General features: G+C 41.8%; 1 protein-coding gene across 1 annotated transcript in view; it reads right to left on the bottom strand.

Annotated features, from left to right (window-relative positions):
* LOC126263717 (protein CNPPD1) overlaps window positions 1-20,739 on the bottom strand; it is a 44,883-nt gene extending 24,144 nt beyond the window's left edge. The window contains exons 1-3 of the mRNA XM_049960866.1: window positions 20,523-20,739; window positions 20,333-20,429; window positions 2,503-2,708 (exon numbers count right to left, since the gene is read on the bottom strand). Coding sequence (XP_049816823.1) covers window positions 2,503-2,708; window positions 20,333-20,429; window positions 20,523-20,579 — 360 coding nt within the window. The 5' untranslated portion in view covers window positions 20,580-20,739. The remainder of the gene's footprint in view (window positions 1-2,502; window positions 2,709-20,332; window positions 20,430-20,522) is intronic.
* Between the last annotated feature and the right edge of the window lie 4,085 nt (window positions 20,740-24,824).

Raw genomic sequence — 24,824 nt, 5'->3', positions numbered from 1 at the left:
CAAGAGCTTTTACACTTACTAATAGTATTCCAAAGAAATGAGTCCTCAGAGTACCACTTCAAGTGTGTGTTGTACCGAAAGTCAATTTCACCTGTCGAAAAGATTGAAACCAGGAAAGAATACCCAAGGAATACACATCTGCCATAAGCTGTCTCCATCTCCAGACAAATCTGTAAACTACTACTGAGAAATAGTTTCCAATACATCTCATCTCACTACCACCAACATAGATAAAAATGCATCCTTTGTGACGTTAAAGACAATCCCAGTCCCAAAAACCACATGTAAACCATGTTCTAAGAAAAAGTAGCGCATTGTGTGAGACAAGCCATCTAAATACTCAAGAACAGCTAAGGGAATACCAGTGATATTCCCAACTGAAACATACAAGCAAATCAGTTGTGACTGAGCCCTGCCCAAAACAATCACAGAATGAGAAGACAAGGCCAGTATTATAGTGCTGGCACCTCATACTGGGCAACATAATTAAATTTAAAAAATAAGGAAGGATCTTAAACAGAAATTTGAGCAAGGCTTTGGAACTGACACTTTATTAAGAACTCAAATGTTGTCTCATATATGACAAACTCCATGGGAATGTGTTAATGACAGGCCAAAAGAAATCAAATGCACATCAAATGGTGCTGAGGATGGAGCTCTGTTATAAATAAGAACACAATAACAATACCTCAGCCTGATTCGAGTCCTATCAGCAAACAAAAAGCCATTGTTAGTGAGTTTCTGAAGAAGACAACCTGCTAAGTAATCAAAATCTCAGAGATCACACAAGAGAAATGTCTGATAGAAGGTACTCATTAGTATCTATAGCAAAAATGATTTAATAGTCTCTTGACTCAAATTTTTACATCATTTGATTCTGGTACAGGAATTTAAAATAACACTTTAGCACTGTACATGTACAACAAGACACTATTAATAAAAGCAATACAGCTTCAATTTATTCATCTCACTGATGTTGTTGTATGTGTCCACAGCTGTATAATTCCAAATATATGGGAAAACTACATTCGGAATAACTATCTTTATTACCTTCTCTGGGAGAGCATAACTCTTCAGGTCATAGTTCTATTATAAAATGAATATCTAGGTGTTTAACACATCCAAAAGAAATTATTACAGTCTTTTCCTACAAGGGCAATATTGGTCTATAATTAACTGGAAACTTGTTCAGAGTTCCTATGCACAATTTACAAGACACTGTTACATTTGATCTTACATGAAGAATGTAAAATACATTATAACAGTTACTATTACACTGAGGTGTTCCTTGTGTGTAGCACTTCATTGGGAAGTAATTCATTTTGGTTATATTAAAATAGTGGTATGCGCTTGATAATGGAATTATACATTCCAAAACCAATTTTGTCTTAAGAGGCAAGACAAAGTTGCTGCATGGAAAATAGTTGTCCCACATATCTAAATCTGAATTCTCTGTCTTAACAGTATAACATTTGTGTGCCTCAAATAGTATATATAAAGGGTGGTCAAGAAGAAATGAGTTGGAGGCATAATTACAGAAACCAGTACCTGTATGTCAGAAGTATTGACCCTGGCTGTTGAGACTCTTGCCCCACTGTGACAAGGCAATGAATGGCTGTCTCACAGAATTCCTGGGGCTGTGATGTTAACCAGTTTTGCACGTACAGTTGGACGTTGTTGTCCGAAGTGAATGTTTTCCCCTTCTTTACATTGTTCTCTGACCAAGATGGCCCCTTCTGATTCACTTCCTATAGCACGGGACAACAGTGAATGCCCAGCGTTACTCGCAAACCTTGACTACCCTCCGCCAAGCAATCAAATCAAAATGACTAGGCAATCTCACTCATTGGGGTCACTCTCCTCCACGACAATGCAAAGCCTCATATGGCCAACACAGTCACGGCACTCCTGCAGAAATTCAAATGGGAGGTTCTTGGCCACCCTCCGTACAGTTCAGACCTCTCTTCCTGTGATTACGCCATTTTTGGTCCCCTTAAAAAGACTATGAGGAGCAAACAATTCACCTCTGGCGACGACGTCCAGCTGTACATGCTAAACTGTTTTAACATCACAGCCCCGGGAATTTTATGAGACAGCCATTCACCACCTTGTCTCACAGTGGGACAAGTGTCTCAACAGTCAGGGTCAATACTTCTAATATTTAGGTACTGGTTTCTGTAATTACACCTTCAGATCATTTCTTTTTGGACGACCCTTATACATAGAGGTATAATTCAACCACATTCCTGGTATGATTTCTTACAAGCTTTACTACAATAGTTTACCATTAAATTCTCTCTTGCACCAAAAGACATGATTTCATTTGTATACAATGAGAACAATTTGCACTTCACTGACAAATATTCAATCCAACCAAGAGTCTGAGTACATGAGCATAAAAAACCTCTTGCACTATAAAGAGTAGTAGAGTGAAATTTGTACCAATAACACAGCAGACATATTTGGCTGAAAAGTATTCACAGAACATTTTTAAAAACTCACCATTGTCACCAAGAATAATTCCGAGGGTGGAACCTGACGTACGTATTCAACATTTGAAACCTTCAGCCTTTCTAAGTAAACAAGTGCAAGAACCAGAGAACATGGAGACACACAAGCATTCCGAGACATTGATGCAGCTTCCTCCAGGCGCAATCTGTCCAAGCTGCGGCCATACTTCTCTTCAGAAAACAATTCTGCAGCAAGTTCTGTTATAAAAAGTCATGAACAAATTAAAAACATGAAATATATTTCTAAATAAAAATCACAGATATGCTGAAACAATACATCAAAACCTTTCAAAAAAAATTTAGTTTAATATTTTCTGGGATGGTTTGTATAAAAGTAATAAATAAAATGACGAGAAATACACATCTCTTTTGCTGCACATAATTTGGGGCACCACTGAAAGGCACATCAAATGTTTCTCTACCGGTAATCTACTTTATTTCTACTTTTATCTAAAACATTTCACAAAACAGTCTACAGATTTTTTCCCCGTAGATCTTTTAATTTTCAAGTTTTGCTCAGAAAGCATGACCTTATTAGTTGACACTTCAGTCCTAGCGTCTCCTATTCTTGAAATGTACTGTATTTAATGCCTGATTAAAGTGAAAGCAATTCAACAGTTAAGTATCACAGCAAAGTAACTTTTTATGTGCAGAACAGCTAGTTCTTGAAGGGATGGACTTTTTTTTACATGGACAAAAACTCATTCTGTAATTTATAACGTATTGTTTTCACTTTCCTCAAACATTTGACCAAAAATAAATGAAGAAAGGGGCACAGAGAGAGACTGTCGTCACAAAGGGTCAGAATATGTAAATCTGTGAAATTCCCAAGAAACATGGATACAATATTCAAAAGTTAATTTTAATAGTACTACCATTCATCATCATCATCATGTTTTCCCAGATGTGCTGCAAAAGCTCTTGTCAGTTCTACTTGCACTTTAAACTCCCCCCCCTCCATGGCATCTTCCCAGTACTTACACGTCAAAGCATTTTGTTGTAGATTGAAATTTCTGCATTGTCATATTTGACTATTTTAAATTTCTCTGTTCTTACAAAGTGACCATTTCACTGCAACTTGTGCTTTGTTTTTCATCATCCATTAACTCTATTGGCCTTACATAAGAGAGTACATGTTTCCAGTCCATAGGTCAGAGCTGAAAGACCTACAAATTAGCCTACATAAAATGATTTCTTTAGTGCTGTTGGATATTTTTTTAGCCCACAGTAGATTCCTTACAGGACTGAAAAACTGCAAATAATTTTGTGTGCTGTTGAGTATTTCTTGTTTCACTGTCGCGTTCTTTGGTGTAATACATCCTAGCAATGTGAAACTGGAAACCAGTTTCAATCTAGCTCTACCTAAAAGGATATTTGAAGTTGTTCCTTTCATATTAACCATATTTGCACAGTTTTCATGCTGCTTATTTTAAGCTCAAATTCTCTGAACTGGCCATTCCAAGCATTGTGCTTCTCTTGCATGTTGAATAATGGTTTTTTATTTCCAAGAAAATCATGCTCTCTTCTGTGAAAACTCTGAAGTAGCACTCCCAGATATATTAATAAGAGCTCAGAAGTATCTCAAGGAGATGTTACCAACTGAATTGTCAAATTCTCCAAGAAACCAGTTAATGTCAACAATGATGAAGCTAAAATATATCCAGATTTCCTGAAATGTGGTGCTAGAACTCTTAACTGGGTAGTGAAACTTTTAATGATATCATCTGACATGGTATTTTTCTATCCCTGCTCAAGAGAACTATAGTAGTTGTCATCCTACAGCCTACAAAAAGCAGAAAAAATGCTGCGGATTACCAACTAATCAATCTTCAGGCATATGCTACAAACTAATCAAAAAAATCATTTACAACAGAACGTTTGCCACAGCCTTCAAACAAATAACACACAAACAAGCTGTACTCTGAGCAGATCAAAGCTGCTGTGACCATCTACCGGCACTCACCAATCACACAGAGGGGGATTTCAAGCTAAGAATGCGACGATCACAGTTTTTGTGTACTTGACAGACTACGACACAGTATGACGAGAGATGATTGCAAAATTCTTGAAGATTACTCTGTATAAGACCCTTGCGACTTTTCTCAGTAACATGCTATGCAGAAGGTTTTGAAGTACATATAAATGGTAGTGTGAAATTTGCATATGCAGATGGCATAACTCGGAAACCTCAGTCCAGCAACTTCAAAACAGCTGAAACTGTACATGCAAAGGGTCTACACAACTTGAACAAAAATTTCACAACATAGTGACTTGAACATAGCTTTCAGAAAACTGAAGCAAGCTGCTTCCATCTGGATAATCAAAGAGTGAACTATGTATTTTGAGAGGAATTCAATGACCAACAACTAAAACACAATTCTTGCCCTAAGTATCTGCGTGTCACAATGGACCTGACACCATCATTGTGTAATACTGCAACACAGATAAAAAATTAGGTAATGTTGCACAAGCTCAGTGGAACAGTTGAGGAGCAAACTTAACAGCTCTATAAAAATCAGCCATTGCCTTGGTCTACCATATTACAAAATACGGCTGTCCTGTTTGGCTCAACAGTATACATACTATTTAAGTTGACATCTTACTGAATAATACAATGATGGAAACTTGAGACACCATATCAAATGGCCACCTCTCAAATGTTTTTTCAAGAAGTGGTGCCCCACAGCTCATATCTGAAAATTATCGCTTTACCACCATGAGCTGCTGGTAAAATACTCTATTTACACAACCAGTTTCAGTCATCTGACCATTATCAAGTTCCTATATAACAAATCAAATAAGCCCAAGAAACATTACAGGCTTAAATTGTCAAGAATCTGTTGACTGATGTAAATGTTAACAACAATACATATGTAATGAAATGTCACATGTTCACACAAAAGTATTCGCAGCATCTTGTTAAGCGAAATATAAAATCATCATCATCAGGTGATAAAATCATGAATTCCACACTGGAAAAACTGCTAGCACCAGCAGCTCAGGCCCAGATTACATCATCTGTCTGTAAAAAGTGTGCTACGTAGTGCACTCATTCACAATTAAAACTAACCAGTACTGGCATTGTGAACAAATTCATACCACACAGATGTGACTGCAGAGCTGATCACTGTTTACTGGTAGAGACAAGGATGGTATCAAGGACTACGTACATCGATAGTCACTAGTATCTTACAATTAATAAGCTGTGTGCCATCTGCTACAATAAGTACATGTGCCATCCGTAACAGGTGTTTTATATGTTGCACCTAGTAGGAAATTGCACATGTTACGATCACAGTTTGGGTGACAGAAAACAAAACGCACAGGAATAATGCCTTACACATAGTCATAAGCAATAGTGTGAAATGAGTAATGGTAACTTTCATATGTGTACGGCTTCCATTGTACAGTAACCTTTATGGGTCAGGCTACATAGATACATGAAATGTATGCCTAGCCACATTGTCTAAACATATGAAAGTATGAGAGATGTTACACGCTCATGTTCATGGACAAATAGTTACATCAATGTCACACAAAACACACTAAAGCAGCAGCTATATGTAGTTCATCACCAATTAAGGATTTTTCACAGACACATAAGTTTATGCTGATTAAAATCATGTTGCACAAAGGGGTCCGCTTATGTTGGTTTACAACTTGTCCAGATTATAATATTCATAAGCTCTTATGTAGACAGAGTTGAGACTAGAAGGACCATGCCAGCAGAAAATCAGAAAATAACCTCTAAGCATAATTATATTTAACTTGTGTGCAGCTATCTTTATATATGTATAGCTGCTGATGTCTCTTAAATTCTGTAGTATTGTTTTCATTCTTTTAACATGCCTGTAAACATAGCTGATGTATCTGTAATGCTATGTCGCCCCACTGCACTAAAGTTAAAGATAGTTAGGCTTAGATGCTTACGGTGTCTGACATTCTGTTGACAAGGTCATTCTAGCAATATTTCTGTCTACATAAGAGGGGACTGATGACCTCAGATGTTAAGTCCCATAGTGCTTAGAGCCATTTGAACCATTTATCTACATAAGAGGTGAGATATGTTGTAACAAACAACCACTACCACAACATAAGCTGAACACTTTGTACAACATGGTATCAGTCAACACATGCCTCCTGCATCTGTGAAAAATCCGTAATTGGTAATGCATTACATGCAACTGCTACTTTAGTGTGTTATGTGAGACATCAATGTAACTATTTGTCCATGAAAAGGAGCTTGTCACATCTATTATACTGTTGTATATTTAGACAATTTGGCTAGACATACACTGTAGGTATCTATACAGTCTCACCCATAAAAATTTCTGTACTTTGGAAGCTGTACACACATGAAATTGACTAATTTGTTTCACACTAGTGTCTCTTATGAGTATATGTAAGCCATTACTTCTATGCATTTCATTTTCTGTCACCACAACTGTGATTGTAGCCCAACTGAGGCATACAGAACACCTGTTATGAATGGCACATGTACTTAATATAACAGATGACACACAATGTAGTTCTTCAGGCTTTCCCAGCGAGGCATTGTCATGCTGAACTACTGGGTTTATGCAAATAACTGGCAGAAGCCCATTATTCAACAACATGACACACAGCTTATTAATTTTACGATACTAGACAGACACAATCAATGCTTGCAGACCTCTATGACCATCTTTGACTCTGCCAGTAAACAGTGATTAGTTGTGCAGTGGCCTCAATGTAGTATGAATCTTTCACAACATTAACGCCAATTACAGCTTTTACATGAACCAGTACACTACCTAGCACAGTTTTTATAGACTGAAAATTTAATTTATATTACAATATGATAACAGGTAACTGTACAAAAGTGAACCATGATATGTGGTTTTTGTAATGATTGACATTATCATTTTCTGTTAACAACTCATGGTTTTATCACCTGTTTTGTTTTAGAGAATGAGGGTCATACATGCTCATGTCAGATCCATAAAACACAATTGAGGGGGGACAGGGAGGAGGTGTTAAAAATGACTACACATTAAGCCCAATCAATGGAAGGAAAGATAGCTCAAAACAGGGACTTGGAAAACGGTCCACAAAATAGGCCACTGAGAAACAGAGGCCCTGAACTAATGATTACAATGTCCTTCACCATATTGCTATATGATGGATAAAAAGTAAAACGCGGTCAACTGCCTTCGCTTCCTTTGCTAAAACAGCTGGCAATCAGACAGCAGACATAAATGAGAACATAAGGGGTTAAAAGAGGGCATTCCATCAGGAAATAGCAAACCGTCAGAGGTTGAAAGCAACGAGCACAAAGTGGTGGGGAAGCACCACTTAATTAATGGTGATGGCTAAAAATACAGTGCCCAATACGCAACCTAGCTAAAATGATCCCATGACGACAAGAGGGCCGAGAGGATGTCGTCGAAGCTGCTGGGAGAGTCTCAATTTCCCCGAGCTTGTTCCCATGAAGGGAGGGATGATAAAGTGACACCACCTGCTAACAAACAGCAATACAGAGATCATCGGAGGGAATGGAAGAACTGGCGGGACAAGGTACGAGAACTGCAGCCTTTGCAGCAGCAGCAGCAGATTGAAGTGACCAGGAACCCACTTAAACATCACAGTGACTCCATCAATAGTGAGCTAGTGACAGCTTTCCTGGATCCGCTGCACTAAGGTATGGACCATGTAGAGCACATGGAGGCTCTAAAGGGCACTGAGAGAGTTGAAGCAGATGACAATTGAAAGGGCTGTCGCCGGATATACTGCATGGCCTGATACAGGATAAAGAGCTCTGCTGTAAATACTGAGCAGTGTCCCAGTAGCCAACACCCAACAATGTCAGTGCCAATGACAGAGGCACACTCGACACCACAATCAGTCTGAGAGCCATCAGCGTACACGAAGGTACCATCGTGAAGTTCTGTGTGAAGGTCGTGGAACTTGTGGCGACCGAGCAAGGCTGGAGTAGTGTATTTAGAAAGAGAAATAAGGCCAAGGTGAACACGAGCCACTGCACAAAGCCAAGGTGGTGAAGAGTTCACACCCACTGGGAAAGTGGCAGGTTGCGTGAGGTTAAGCTGCCAGAGCAAAAGCTGAAAGTAAACTCCAGGAGGTACCAGAGAGGAGGGATGCACACCATACTGATGATCACAGGAGTCATTGAAGAAGGAAGTGTAGGATGGGTGGCCAGGCATGGCAGACAAACGGCATGCGTATCTGCTGAGGAGAAAGTCATGGTGGCATGACAGCAGTAGTTCGGCAGCTTCGGCATACACACTAGAAAGTATTCAGACTGCGTTAGAGGGGCAGACGTGCAGATGCATAAACAAAACACCCATAGTCTAGTTTCAAACGGATAAGGAACTGATACAAACAGAGAACAGAGGTCTGATCTGCTACCTGGGAAGTGCAGCTGAGGACACATAAGACTAAGAAACTGCATACAGCAGGCAGCAAGGTAAGACTCGTAGTGAGGCTGAGCCCCAGGAATTTTGTAGTTTCAACTAAGGAAAGAGCAACTGGCCCAAGATGTAAAGACAGTGGAAGAAACCAATTGTGCCCGGAGAAATCCATACAAATGGTTTTGTCACAGAAAAGCGAAAACCACTGTTGATACTCCATGAGTACAGATGATCGAGACAGTGCAGAAGATGCCGCTCAAGGAGGCAAGTCCACGGAGAACTGGAATAGATTGCAAAATCATCAATGAAAAGGGAGCCGGAAATACCTGGCGGGAGATAGGCATTATGGCGATAGCGAAGAGGACGACGCTCAAAACGGAACCCTGGGTCACACCATTTTCCTGGACAAAAGTGTCCAACAAGGCAGAACCCACTTGTACCTTGAAAACTCATCTTTCAAAAATTCTTGAAGGAAACGGGGCATGCAGCCGGGAAGCCCCATGTGTAGAAGAGTACAGAGGATACCAGTTCTCCAGCAGGTCTCTTAGGCTTTCTCCAAATCAAAAAACACAGCCACAGTCTAGTATTTTCGCAGAAAACCATTCATGACATGGATCAACAGAGGGACGAGAGGGCACCTCTCTGACAGATTCTGGGAATACATCAAAGGGGATGGTGTGCATTAAAGTCGCCGAGCAGCAGAAAGGGGTGAGGGAGTTGCCCAATAAGCTCGAGTAAGTCTGCCCTGGTGGCATCGAATGATGGAGGGATGTTAACAGTACAAAGCAAAAAGGTCAAGTGAGGAAGGAAAATGTGGACTGCAACAGCTTTTAAGTGGGGAATCAGCTGCTTGGTCTTCAGTTTGCAGGCCTGTGAAGGACCTCAGCTAAGAGAAAGCTGAGAATTTTGCAGTAGCCTTTAATTGCCATTGCATCAGGACTGCAATATCCAGAAACCACAGGATGTAAATCCATAAACCCAACATGGAAGCTTGGTGAGAAATTCATCAAATCAAATTATGATGCAGATCAGACATGGCAAGAAGAATGGCCTCCTTCAAATTGCGACCACTCAGGTTTAACCAACGATCAATGCACAGCTCTGCCAGTTTCAATTCACTATGAAAGGAATGGACATCTTTACACAGAATTAGGACAAATCATGGAAGACAAATAGTGGCTGCCCAAGTGGGGAAATGCTAGAAACTCATTCTGCAACCGCGTAAATGTGCAAGAGAACATCACTTTGGAATGTCCAAGGAAGGGATCTAAAGTAACTATGCAAAATGTACACTGTGGTACTGCTCACAATATGAACTGGCTGAAAACACTGCACCTAACATTTTAACTTACCTAATGTGATCTATGGGTTTGTCACAGCGCTGCAAAGAAACTAAGAGGTACTGGTAAAAGACATCTGCCATCACATATTTGTTTTGCCTACCTTCTATGTTAAACTTTTGCAGTAAAAAGCACATAGAAGAAAAATTAACGTTGACACAGCCCAGTCAATGAAGACGAAAGAAAGTTGATGGGGGGAAAAATCGTGTAGTCCCAAATTTTTGTACAGTGCTAGGAGGGAGTGTCTTGAACACTATATTTAAAAACCTGACTGGTGGATGTGAGTAGGGTTTGGAGCATTTAAAGTACACTTTTTTTCTCGAATAAATCTGAAACCATGGCTTCTGGGGAAAAGTTCCTGGGTATAAAACTAACCTACATTAAATTCCCTACATTTGGATAAGTTAAAATGCGAGGTCCGGTGTTTTCAGCCAGTTCATGTTGTGAGCATTGCCACAATGTACATCTTGCATACTTACTTCACATCCCTTCCTTAAGACATCCCGTAGCCATGTGCTGGATGTCCTGTTGCACATTTACACAGTTGCAGAATGAGTTTCTAGCATTTCCCCACTTGTGTAGCAACAGTTTATGTCTTCCATGATTTGTCCTAATTCTGTTTAGAGGTGTCCATTCCTTTCATAACAAATTGAAACCAGGCAGAGCTCTGCATGGATTGTTGGTAAAATCTCGGTGGCCGCAATTTGAAGAAGGCCATTCTTCTTGCCACATATGATCTGCATCGAAATTTGATGTGATTAGTTTCTCACCAAGCTTCCATGTTGGGTTCATGGATTTATATCGCTGTGGTTTCTGGAGATTACAGTCCTGATTCAAAGGCAATGAAGGACTACTGCAAAATTTTCACCATTCTCTTCGCTAAGCTGTTTGTCTTCAGATACAAGGGGGATATGGGTGCCGGATAACTTGGATATTATTTCAGAGGTTTTAAAAATGTGGTATTACTGCCTTGAGCTGCTGTTAAAATGCTTTTTCCACATAACCAGTTAGTCATCTGACCATCATCGGATTCCTACATAACAAATGAACTCTTAAGTAACATTATGTAACATTATATGCTTAAACTGTCAGAAATCTGTTAACTGATGTAAATGTTATCATACACACATTATGAAATGTCATTTATATAAAAGCATTCACAGTGTCCTGTTAGACAAAAAGTCAGTTGTTAGGTGATAAATAGAACACTCCAAGGGGGCTAGTCACCCTTTGGTGGGGTTCATGCTTGGCTACTATGGGGCCCCAGCCTTTGCAGCATCTTTTCCCTTCCGTGCTGCATGTCTATCCTCTTGCTATTTTTTTTTCCCATTGGGGAACATGTCTGGAATGTTTTTGAAAAGGTGTTCTGCATTTTCAGTAGCCGATATCAAACAGTCTTCAGCTTTGGTGTTCAGAGGTTCCTCTTTTTCTTCTTGCTCCCTGTGCTTGCTTGAAGGCTAGCCCATGCGTCTGGCACCTAACAGGTCACTGGGTAATGCACAATTCCCAGCTCTGGGTTGGCAGGTACGGTTTGCCCCCTGGTAAACGCCCAGGCCCAGGGAAGGGCAATTGTCTGAGCTGCTACCTTCCCAAATTGCCGATTGGTCCCTCAGTCAGGAGTTCAGGAAGTGTGAACAATCACCTAAGGCAGGTGTGGCCCCTTCAGAGGAGGCCCCCCAGTTAGCAGCAGTGCATCATCAGAGACACTGGCAATCATGGTGGATTTTCTCGCAATGAGCCTGTCATCTTCACAGTCAACGTCTAGTAAATGTAAATGGAATAAGCCTACCGATTCAAAGACCCTGCCAGCTGCACTATGGTTCCTCAATGATTCACATACTGAATGCAATCAGTCCTTTGCTACGGTAAATCCGTTTATTATTCAGAAAGGCGTTGATGCAATCCTGTGAAATCCTGCTCTCATTTACACAATGGCACTTTGATTTTTGGAGACTACTTCCGATTCTCAAGCACAACTACTGCTCGCAGCTTCACTCCTCCACAGCTATCCTGTTCTGTCGAGGCCCATCGAATGGTGAATTCTTTGTGTGGTGTTATTTACACATGGCTGCTCAATGGTCTGACCGAGGCAAAAGTCCAAACATACCTCTCTGATCAGGGTGTCACGGCAGTCCATCAGGTGTTGAAAAAGGTAGATGCATCCTTAGTGCTTACACACATACTCTTTCTCTCAATTTTGATAGAGTGATACTTCTGCCAAAAAATCAAACCAGGTTACGATTGGTTGGCTTAAAAACGGGTGGGTGGGTGGGGGAGGGGAAGGACCAAATTGCAAGTTCATCGGTCCCTTGTTCCCAGTAAAACAATTACCCAAGGGAAAGAAGAAAACAAAGAAGACGTACGGCACAATAACAGGTGAAAGGAAGAACCAGAAGAACGACAGGAGGACAACAAAGACTACAATGGAAAAAACCACAGCTAGAAGCAAGAAACAGGGAGAAGAGATTAGAAACAAGAAAGCACATTACCATGGAGGGCTGACCAAAAAAAAAAGAAGCCAGTCACTCTGCAACACATTAAGACCTCCACCCTAAAAGTCCTAGGGTGGTGGACACAGGAGGACAAAGGACATGTGCTAAAACTCAGATCAAATGATATAACCCACCCTCACAAATAAAACGTAAAACTAAAGCTGCTGTTAAGGCATTGTCGCCCAACACAGAAGGTAGTGTGCTAGGAAAGTTAAAAGTCCCCTGCAGAGCATCTGAAAGCGGGCAGTCCAGCAAGAGGTGGATGACTGTCATTTGGGAGCCACAGCAACACTGAAGCAGGTTCTCGCGACGGAGGAGGTAACTGTGTGAGCCAAGTATGGACAATGCGGAGCCAACAAAGGACAACTGATTCCCTGTGAGAAGCCCGCAGGGAAGACTAAGACTTCCACACATTCACTGTCTCCTTAATGAAATGCAGTTTGTTTGTTGTGCATACTGTTATGCCACTCTGTCTCCCAAAGCTGGAAAACCATGCGATGTAAAACAGAACGCAGGTCAGTTTCAGATATGCCCATCTCCAGGAGCGGTTGCCGCAAAGCATGTTTGGCCAGCCTGCCAGAAAGTTTGTTGTCTGGGATTCCGACATGTCCTGGGGTCCACACAAACACCACTGCAGCAATGGCCTCATGATGTTTGCTACCGAAGGATGGTGAAGGTAGCACTGGTCGATAGCTTGTAAGCTGCTCAGGGAGTCAGAACAGAAAATAAACGACTCACCAGAACAGGAATGGATGTACTTAAGTGCACGAGATATGACCACAAGCTCTGCAGTGAATACACTGCAACCAGCGGGCAAGGAATGCTGTTCAATATGGCCTCTGTGGACATAGGCATAGCCACCATTACCATCAACCATCGAGGCTTCGGTGTAACCAACTTTAAAGCCCTACAACACGTCAAGAATCGAGAGGAAGTGACAGCGGAGAGTGGCAGGGTTAACGGAGTCCTTAGTGCCATACAAAAGGTCCGGACAAAGCTTCGGCCAAGGTGTACATCATTGAGGTGTACATAAATGGACCTCAAGTAAAGGTGGTAAAGGGAAGGACTCCAATTCGGAGAGAAGGGAAAGCACACAAACCGCAATTGTGAGCCCTGACCTGGGTCAACTATGTGGGAGATGATGTGCCGTGGGTGGGAAAAGGAGACAGTGATTTGGATGCTCAGGAGAACCACGAACGTGTGCAACATAACTGGCAAGCAGTTGTGCACATTGGATACGCAATGGAGGGACTCCGGATTCCAACAGGACACTGGTCTCCGGACTCGTTCTAAACGCTCCCATCACTAGGCGAACGCCACAGTATAGCATTGGCTCAAGTAAACGCAACGCTGAGGGCCCACCGAACCTTAAACCAGATTCCCATAGTCAAGGTGGGAATGAACAAGGTCTCTGTAGAGCTACAGCAGCGTAGAGTGGTCTGCACTCCAGTTGGTGTTGCTCAGGAAGCGGAGAACATTGAGGTGCTCCCAGCACTCCCACTTAAGCTGACGAAGGTGAGGTAGCCAAGTCAATCGGGCGTCGAAAACCAGTCGTAAGAATATGTCTCCACTACAGTGAGTGGATCGTCAGTAACATAAAATTCCGGTTCTGGATGAATGGTGCGATGCTGACAAAAGTGCATGACACACACGACTTCGTGGCTAAAAACTGGAAACCATGGGCTAGAGCCCATGACTGCCTCTTCTGAATGGCTCTCTGTAGGTGCCACTCAGCAACACCTGTACTGGAGGAGCAATACGAAATGCAGAAGTCATCTGCATACAGAGAAGGGGAGACCAATGGCCTTACAGCTGCAGCTAGGCCATTAAAAATAGAGATATATTCAATACGGAGCCCTGCGGAACACCATTCTCCTGAATACGGGGGGAACTATGGGAGGCACCAACTTGGAAAGTACAACAGGAAGTTTGGATAAAAATCAGGAGCAGATCCCGGAGACCCCACTCATACAATGTGGCATACAATGTCAACAGGTCGTGTCGTACGCTTTACATAAGTCAAGAAAGATGACAAGGCGTTGGCATCTGGAAATGGCTGTTCTGACGGCAGACTCTAGGGACACAAGATTATCAGTGCTAGAGCAACCCTGGTGGAAGCCGCCCTGACATGGAGCCAGTAGGCCACGTGACTCCAACCCAACCGCTGCCATGCCATACGTTCCAGCAGCTTACAGAAAATGTTGGTGAGGCTGATGGGCTGATAGCTATCCACATTTAGCAGATTTTTACCAGGTTTTAGCACCGGAATGATGGTGCTCTCCCACCACTGCGATGGAAACACGCCATCGCACCAGATCCGGTTGAAGATGACGAGGGGATATTGCTTGTAGTCAAGACGAGATATGTTTAATCATCAGACTGTGGATCCGATCCGGCCCAGGAGCTGTGTCGAGGCAATGTGCATGGGCGTTCAGGAGCTCCCACTCTGTAAATGGGGAGTTATAGGGTTCACTGTGGTGTGTAGTGAAAGAGAGGACTTTCCTTTCCACCCGCCGTTTGAGGGGGTGAAAGGCTAGGAGGTAGTTCTCTGGCGCAGAGACTCGAGCCTAGTGTTCAGAAATCACGTCTGCGTCGGTAGAGCGCACGCCATTGATGTTAACGCCAGGGACTCCTTTTGGGGTCTGGTCTTTTCCCAGACTTGGGAAGGTGACGTATGGCATCCACTGGTCGACACATACCTCTCCCAACACTCATGTTTCTGTCTTTGATAAGAAGGCGAACACAGGCACAGAGCTATTTAAAGGCTATGAGGTGCTCCAGGGAAGAGTGCCGCTTATGTCGCTGTGGAGCTCGGCTCTTTAATCGCCTTAGCGACTTCCGGCAACCATCATCAAGGGACTGTCTTTCACTGGGGGCACCCTAGAGTTCAAGGGATCGAGTTTTCCACTGCAGAAATTATCGTTGTAGTGACCTGCTCAATCACAACATCAATGGCACCACGTGGAGGAGATTCAACAGTGACAGCAGAGGTGAAGGCTACCCAGTCTGCCTTGTTTAAGGCCCATCTGGGTAGGCGTCCATGGACATGACGCCAGGGGAGTGACAGGAAGATGAGGAAGTGGTCACTACCACACAGGTTGTCATATGCTCTCCAGTGGATAGATGGGAAAAGTCCTGGGCTGCAAATTGGTAAAGCCACGGCCTAGTAACTACCATGAGCCACACTGAAATGTGTGGCGGCCCCAGTATTTAAGGGGCACAGGTCAAGTTTGGACAGTAAATTTTCGACATCTCTGCCACAGCCAGTAAGCATGGTGCTACCCCACAAGGGTTTATGGGCGTTAAGATCTCCCAAAAGTAGGAAAGTTTTAGGGAGTTGATCAATCAGTGTAGCCAATATGTTCAGGGGTACTGCACCAATTGAAGGGAGATATACATTGCAGACATTTATTTCCTGCATCATCCATATCCTGATAGCCACAGCATTAAGAGTAGTTTGAAGGGGCACAGGTTCACTACATACCGAGTTCAGAATATAAAAGCAAACTCCACCTGACACTATTATATTCACTATGGATCTTGTAATATCCCCTGTAGCCGCGAAGGGCAGGGGTCCACAATGAAGGGAATCAGGTTTCCTGGAGGGCAATGCATAAAGCAGAGTTTAAGCTGCCATAGCTCAGCCAGGTGGTGGAAAAGACTGCTGCAATTCCACTGGAGGATGACGTGATCGTGAGACTGGGAAGGCATGAAACACTCAGTGAGGCAGTCTATGCCTCAGGGCCACCTGCTGCCACCGACTTATTTCCTGAACAGGCTATATCCACTGTGTCTGAGGGTCTGGCGAGATCTAGGTCCTCAATGGATGCCAGAATCTTCACCTTATCCTCAGATGCAGAGCTTGTGGGCAGCGGTGGTGTGGGTTCCACCACAATTCCCTTGGACTTGGGGGTCTTCTTTCTGAATTTCTCTTGCTGATCCTTGTGTTTCTCTGGCTGGGAGGGCTTCACTGATTCAGTCTCCAGAACTGAGGATGATTGTTAAGCCCTATGACCAGTTGCTTTTGGGCACTTCAGCCACTGGCAGGTGTCATCTTTCCCACTAGCAGAAATCTGAGAAGGTAGTGACCCAAGAGTCCCCTTCCTAGTGAGAGGAGCTGAAGAGGACTTATGCTTCTACAGCTGAGATGTGCTCAAATTTCCTCTTGGCCTCAGTCCAGGGTCTTGTTCTATGATTTTCCTTCCATGCTGTAAAATCCTGCAGTCTGGTGAGCAAGGGGAATTATGCTCTCCACAGTTGACACAGATGAGAGGCGGAGCACATGGAGTATTGAGATGGGATGGACGTCCACAATCTCGAAATGTGATGCTCGAAGTACAATGGGAAGACATATGGCCCAATTTCCAGCACTTAAAGCATCGCATTGGGGAAGGGATATATGCCTTGACATCACGGTGGTAGACCATCATCTTGACCTTCTCAGGTAACGTGTCACCCTCAAAGGCCAAGATGAAGGCACCGGTGGCAACCTGATTATCCTTCAAACCCTGATGGATGCGCCAGACAAAATGAACTCGTCGCTTTAAGTTGGCGCACAGCTCTGTGGAATATAATACCCTGAACCACATTTAAGCTCTTGTGTGATGGAAACATCCTCCAGCTTGTCACAAGCAAGTAATGCCCATGACTGGGCAGATGATGCCATTTTTATCAAGACTGACCATGACTGCATTTTGGACAAGCCCTCCACCTCCCCAAACTTATCTCTAAATGCTCTACAAAAAACTGAGGCTTCATCGAGACAAAGAAGTCCCCATCAGCTCTCATACATACGAGGTACCGGGTTGAATAAGATTCGCTGCCATCCTCAGCCTGGTGTTCCTCCCATGGTGGGGCGAGGGAGGGGAACGATTTAGGATCATACTTCCTTGCATTGTACTGAGACTTTGAATGCTTAGAGACTGCTGGCATTTGATCACCAGCAAGTGATGGCATGGTATGCTTCATCACGCATCATTCGCCCTAATGCCACCAATTCAGACCAGGGGCCCTCCCACGAACGCTACCCAGCCACAGCAAAGGCCACCTAGCAGGATGGCCATTGCCGTGAGTCCGGCTGCCCCAGAGTGACGGGCATCTACTCCCCGTATATAAGGGGAGTTAACGGCGCAGGCATCAGCAAAGCGATCCCTTTGTAGTCAGGGGGCTAAAACCAACAGGGAACGTGGCAGCCCCACCATAACGGACTCAGCATACGACACACAATGCATTACAGCAGATTACTGTTCTAGACGTATTCACACCAGTCTTTGAAGGTATAATGTAGATATGTGGTAAGTGGCTCCACTCAGTGCATTCCACTCTACAAGTACCAGCAATTCCTGAATGGAAAACAGCTAATAGCAAGAGAAGTGCACTTACTTACTGGTCAATAATTAATTCACAACCAACTGATTACAGTGCAATTTCATGACTTTACAATACACAGTCAACAAGACAGCTACAAGGAGTCACATTTATCAATTCAGTACCTTTCCCACCACCACAACACAGGTCACTCACAACAACACACATACAAATTAAACACTTCTCAGTCTTTTTTTTTACAGTAATGGATTTTACATAATAGCTAACATAACATTTGCAAAAACATCTCATTTAATAAACAGAAAACAACTCCACTATATAAATAAAGGCTCAGTGAAGTTATTTTGTCTATCCATGGGAGAGAACTGGATATGAAATGCTGGGGACGTATGGTATGTCTGTAAACTGAAAAGCAAGTCATGCTGGTGGTGGAGAAGTTTTCGGAAGAAAACTACAGCATCTACACAGTACGACTAGGAATCAATTTCCCCTGCAGCAGTGTAGAACAATGTGCAGAGATTTATGCAGATTCAGTCCATATGCCTTTCTTGCTTTACTATTAGTAATAATAATAATCATCTGTTTTCCATGTAGTGCTAACGCAGTTAGTGGGAAATAAATACCCTCTGGGGATGCCTGTGTTGTGCATTGCCAATGCATCATAAGGTGCACAGTGGAGACGTGGTATAACTTTGTGAAACACCTGCTCAATCTTCCATTTGCAGGGCACGCCTATGATGGAAGGAAGTGCATGAACACAATCTGACGACCTACCTTACCCCGTGCTGTGCTTCTACACCACACATCCCCCCCCCCTTCATCCTGTTACACACCCAGAACACAATTTGCCTCTACTTCACTTCAATGTGGTACACACATTTAATATTTGTTTTAAAAGACTTCATTTAAAAATAAACAGTTTTATACTGTTAAATCAGTATTTTTAATAATTTGCGATTTTTCCTGTCCTCTGCAATGCAGGAACTGTTGGTGCTGGAGAAAAAATAAGAACTTTTCTATTGGGAATTTACTGCATTTAAATTTTGTACAGGGAAAAGTTTTTTTGCTAGGAGTCAGTTTCCAAGTTAATCAAGGAAAACAAAGTGACCTATAACCACCCCCTCAACCCTCCAACACAATGCTCACATTCTACCACTCAAGGATTTTAAAACAATCCCTCGTAGCAGTGGGCAAAAATTTGCAATTACACCAATCCTCCCTAATTTTCCTTTGTTGACTGGAATATGTGTCAGTATATACCAGTTCTAAATGGTATTTCTACCACCAAGCGAATAGTGGATTTGCATGTCACTCGATGGCAAAACCCACTGATTTGTGGATTGAAAATGTAATGCTGAATCCACAAGGTATGCAGGAGAACATTTGTGTAGTTAAGAAAGCAAGAGAGGCAATGACACGAATGAAGCTGTGAAAGACCAAGGTTAGTGTCTAACTAGCTCAGTTGGTATGGACATTGCACAATAGTAAATGTTCCAGGTTCGATTCCCAGTCAGTGCACTGTTTTACCTGGCAGAAAGTTTAAAAACGACACACACTCCATTGCAGAGTGAAAGATTCATTATATCTCCTATATACTGACCTATACTTACGAGATGGCAATTCACGTATTTTCGAAGAAAATGAATCATACAGCTGATTAAATGCAGGCAGTGGCATACTTCGGAAAACAGGTATCAAATTTTTCCCAAGCTCACAGTGTCCCAACTTTACGATACTTAGTATATTATGCTTAGCTGCCGCAATGCATGTAGCTTCTGATAATTGGTAAAAGCGTTTCTTTGAAAATTTCTCTTTTAACGAGAGATATATTACATCTTAAATACTGCCTTTTTTATGAATATAATTCCTACTGGCCAGTTTTTTTAACAGTCGTAATCATTTATAACTACGCCTGTTAATCCTTAATGCTACTATATTATTTCGTCCCGGTAAGTAACTATTTATTGTCAACAGTAATTTTTGGCTAATTCTGCTTTCCAATTTTACAATACGAAGAGACTGCTTGGAAAATCATTCAATCTCGTCTTCTGTTTATAAATTTTGAATTCTGTGGGCTTTTCAGTAGGCTACATGATAGAATAACGTGAATGTTTCTATGAGACACATTTAATACAACCAGGTTTTACGAATTAATATTCAGGTAAACAACCATGCACAAATAAGCTGCAATAGAAGACATTTATGAACGAGCAAATAATTCTTAGAAAATGATGAAAATGAGGTGATCCAAATACCTGAAACGGGTAAGCTGAATCTCTCTGTCGTCGGTAGTTTTCCATAATACAATGTTTTATTTATTCGTGACAAGAACTCTTCGTGGTCTCCAATCACCTACGTTAAATAAGTGCAACAGTTAAAACCATTGACTGCTACGTAACACATGATTAAAAATATTTGCTTGTAAATTACTTGTTGACACTGTACCTTGAAATTCTCTCTAGCCAAAACCTTCCCCTTTCTGGGTGTAATGCGATTAGACATTCTCGAATGTTAAATCACTAACATACGAAGTCTACAATACGCTAAAAGAACTAAATTGATTACACTGAAAAGCTGTACGTTAACCTAAAAAACCGCCAACCCACCCACTGATACTTCTTATGACATCATTTCCCCACCACCTCAAAGATACGTAAAACTGGCATTCCACACTCTTTGCTCACACGTGAACCCTGAAATTTGATTCTACATCATATGATTCATACGCAGAGATCACTTGCCAAGAGCGAAGGATGTTAGAATCTATGATGGTATTAATGGCGTAAACCACTGATCTCTATACAACCTGGATGTAGATGTCAGTGAACTCAGTATTGAGCTCACTGCTTGGTAACGGCCCCCAACACGATCAGTAATATTGGCATACCATCAACATATTGACCATCTGAGGGCGCGTATTCACGTATTATCAATACTAGATACATTGGCACATACTGAACGTGTGAGGTCCAGTATTGACATTTTGACAATATTCTCCATACCGATGTTGACAAATGACAGAGCGTCAGGAACAGCCAGACGGCGTTAGTTTGCACTGTTTATTTCTCAATAAGCCGTGGTATATACCACACATCAATTCACTTTTTAAGGAGTCTGTTAACACAACATAATTTTAATAGGCCTATGCAAGGGTAATCATTGTATATACATCACGAGAAGTACCGTGGCTGCGCTTCTTTCAAAGATATACTTTGGTTCTGAGGAAACTTGAGTCTACAGAGCGACACGCAACTACGGCACTGGAGCTTCGACCATAAATATAATAGACTGCCCCTGACATCATTTTTGTGGCTCCAACAACTCTGGGCTGAAGTCACGTGAATGTTGGCAAAACATGGTTGTTTCCTGTTGCGCTTATGGCTGTACTCAGCGTTTTGTCGGGGCAAATGGCATTACATTTCGCTTGCAAGTGTTTCTATGATAGTTCAGATGCGTTTATTGAAATCTGCTGAAGTGAGTTTTATATGTTTTTTACACTTGAAATAGAGTATCACGAAAATTAAGGTGTTGAAAGTGGTGCCTGTAAAGTCAGACTCATACTACATTTTGGAAAGTATCTGTGATAATTCGGTTACAGAAGTAAGTATAACTGTTTCTCGTTCTTACTCGTAGGTTCCCTAAGGATGAAAACCGAAGGCAGCTTTGGATACAGGCCCTGAAACGGAAAAACTTTAAGCCATCTGCACATACGCGCCTTTGCTCAAAGCACTTCGAGGAGAAGTGTTTTGATAGGTTAGTTATTATTTACAATGTATATTTATAATTTGTATTTACAGTGTCTGTCAATTTTAAACCTGATGTTTTTATAGGGCTAAGACTGGAGGGAATTGGCTAAATAGTGATGCTATCCCGACACTTTTCGATTTTCCGGAGCATATGAAATCGAAGAGGCCTAAGCTCCGTAAATCACACACTAGAAGGCGTTCGTTAGATGATGCCTCGTCTTCTGAAATCTGTGCTTCCAATGCCTGTAAGTCTGAATATTGTTAGAATGTGTGTGATAACTGCGGAAAGAATTGTAGGACGTTACGTTAAGTGCCATTTCGGACATGCTTCACCCACAAATTATACATCAAAACATGCATTTTTGTTTTGTTTACAGCGACGTTATGCGATATGGAAACGAACATCCCGAAAAACAAAAGTTTCAGGTATATTGGGGACTTTTCGAATAGCGATTTGTGTACTCCTGGCATAGCAGAAAAAGTGGTAGATGTGGGAAGACGGCAGATTAGCATCAAAGCCAGAAAGTTAAAGAACTTGCAACGGTCATATCTATGGTCGAAGCACTGGAGCCCAGCGACCTTTCACGGAAAGAACCCAAGACGCACGAGGTAGCAGATGATACGCAACTGCGGCTGACAAGCGAGTCACTTTGTGAAAAGGAGACCTTTTACATACTGTATTATAAATTTTTACTGTTTTAATCACGAACGCAGCAGAAAATAAAACTATTAAACAAGAAAGCCAAACATACAGCACTGATTTTAAATTAATTTCTTCGAATTTAATAATGGATAATAGTCATTCTTATGCCACCGACTGAAGTTTAATAGCAACAGCAAAATTACGATGTGAACTGCAAAATACTAAGGAACGTCACAAACAAAGGAATTAGGTAAGGTAAATTTTGACTCTATAAACGTCAATATCTATTGACTGTCTTGTAATAGAGAAACAGTAATGTCTTGTGCCTCAGCTGTACTTGGTTTCTCGAAATAGTGCACTATTTTCCTCCTCTGCTTTGTAGAGAACAACCGTCTCTGAGGCTGTATATTTTGTTCCCTTCTTGATGAAGTAGTGCAGGGGCCAATTCCTGAATGATCTTTATTGGAGTCAACAGCAGCTAATGTAGCTTTCAAGCTTGACAGCTGGCGTTTAAAAACTTCAAGTTGCCCTGGAGAAGATATTGTGTCAATCACTTCAGCAAATTTTCTTTTGATTTTCTCCTTCTCCTGAGTTAAATCTGAAGATTCAATATTTCCTCTGCTGAGTTCGACCAATATACTTTCTTTTTCACTTGCTACTGATTCCCCTTCTTCATAAATATGTAATATATCCTCGTCATCATTAACATCACGAAAATTACTGACATTCACTGAACTGGATGACAGTCTTGTTTTGTATACGCAGACAGAGTGAATATGTTTACACATATTCCATTTGAAACTCGAATCTACGCACGAGCATGCATACTGATGTATGCAGGCCTGACAGTCAATACAAATCAAGTTACAGCTGCAGTCTTGCACATTTTGCTGTACAAAATAAGTGAAGTAGATGGTACAAGCCAGCATTTTCCTTCTTCAGCTATGCGTTCCTGAACCACTTCAAAACTTAGGCCATGCTTTGAGCGAATGTCCTGGAGTTCGCTTGTCAGTTTTCCCTTGGTCAGAATAATGAGCCTGTCATGTAATTTGTCCCTGACGAAGCTCATTAATGCATGAATGGATTTGTCAAGTCGTTTTACATGTTTACCACGCAAATATATGTATTTTACTGTTCGATGCATCCTTTCAATATGCATGTTTGTATTGAATCCACTGTTGGCTCTGTAACTATATGCCCAGCACCTGGAGCTGTTAGCATAATGTTCTTGGAGGTAGAACCCAAACTCCGCTGTTACAGGATCTGAAACCAGGCGCTCCAGAGCTAAAGGAAATACTTGCTCAAATGTTATGATGTCTCTTTCCTGCATTAAACTCCTCACTAGCTTATGAGTTTCAACCAGTCTTTTCTTTGATTTGATTTTAATACATATATTTTTCCTCCATGCCCTGTCAGTATTCCACGAGCAATAAAGTCTTGTCACAGGTTCTTCCATCTGTGAAAGCCAAACATTGTAAAAAGACTCAGCTGAATCTGACATGAACACTTGAGGACGTACTTTTCCTACTTTATCTTTATTCCATTAAAAAATAATGACAGCACATCTTGATCAGACCTGTTTGAGATACGAAAAGCACAAGGAAAACCTTGTCTCATGTCGTCAAGCACAAGAAGTGAAATTAAAGAGAAACCATAACCGTTAGTTCCATGAGTTCCATCGATGCAAATACAGTCACTCCCGTACTTCTTCCGAATTTCACATTGAGCATTGCTCATAATGATGAGGACAAAGTCTTCACTTCTCAGGAGAGGATAACTTTGGCTGCTTGTATCTTGTGGTTTGCAGAATAAAACACAGGGATTATCGCTAGCATTGATTTCGTTTACCCACGCTTCTATGCTGATGCCATCGTCTCTATGTCTCCTGCTCAATGTTGTATAAATCTTTTTTTGTCAGCAGATGGATACACTCTAGCATGGAATCTGATAAATTGTCTCTTACTTTGTCGAGTATCGCTTGCTATGGTACCTTGTTTGGGATGTCAACAGCTAACGTGTTTCTTTCTTCTTCTGTCAAATCTAAATGTCTAACACAATTTTGATGACCCACATGAGTAACCACGTATTTTACTTTGCAGCTGCCATCTCCATCTTCGGTTACTTCAATTCTGGAAGCACATACACCTCCTATTGTGTTAGTGCCTTGGATTTTCATGTGGCGAATACCTTTACTCTTAGATACATATTGTCCTGAACGATGGCATACAAAGGAATGCCAAGTGGCGTTGTCCGAAGTACAATACGACCCACACTTTTTGACGTAAAGTGACAACGTTTTGCCCTCAGTCTGTTTCTTCCACTCACTGAATTCCTGGAAAGATGCAAATTCATTCTCTT

Source organism: Schistocerca nitens, chromosome 1 (assembly GCF_023898315.1).
Source record: "Schistocerca nitens isolate TAMUIC-IGC-003100 chromosome 1, iqSchNite1.1, whole genome shotgun sequence".
Lineage (NCBI taxonomy): Eukaryota > Metazoa > Arthropoda > Insecta > Orthoptera > Acrididae > Schistocerca > Schistocerca nitens.
This window is presented reverse-complemented; position numbering and strand designations above follow the sequence as displayed.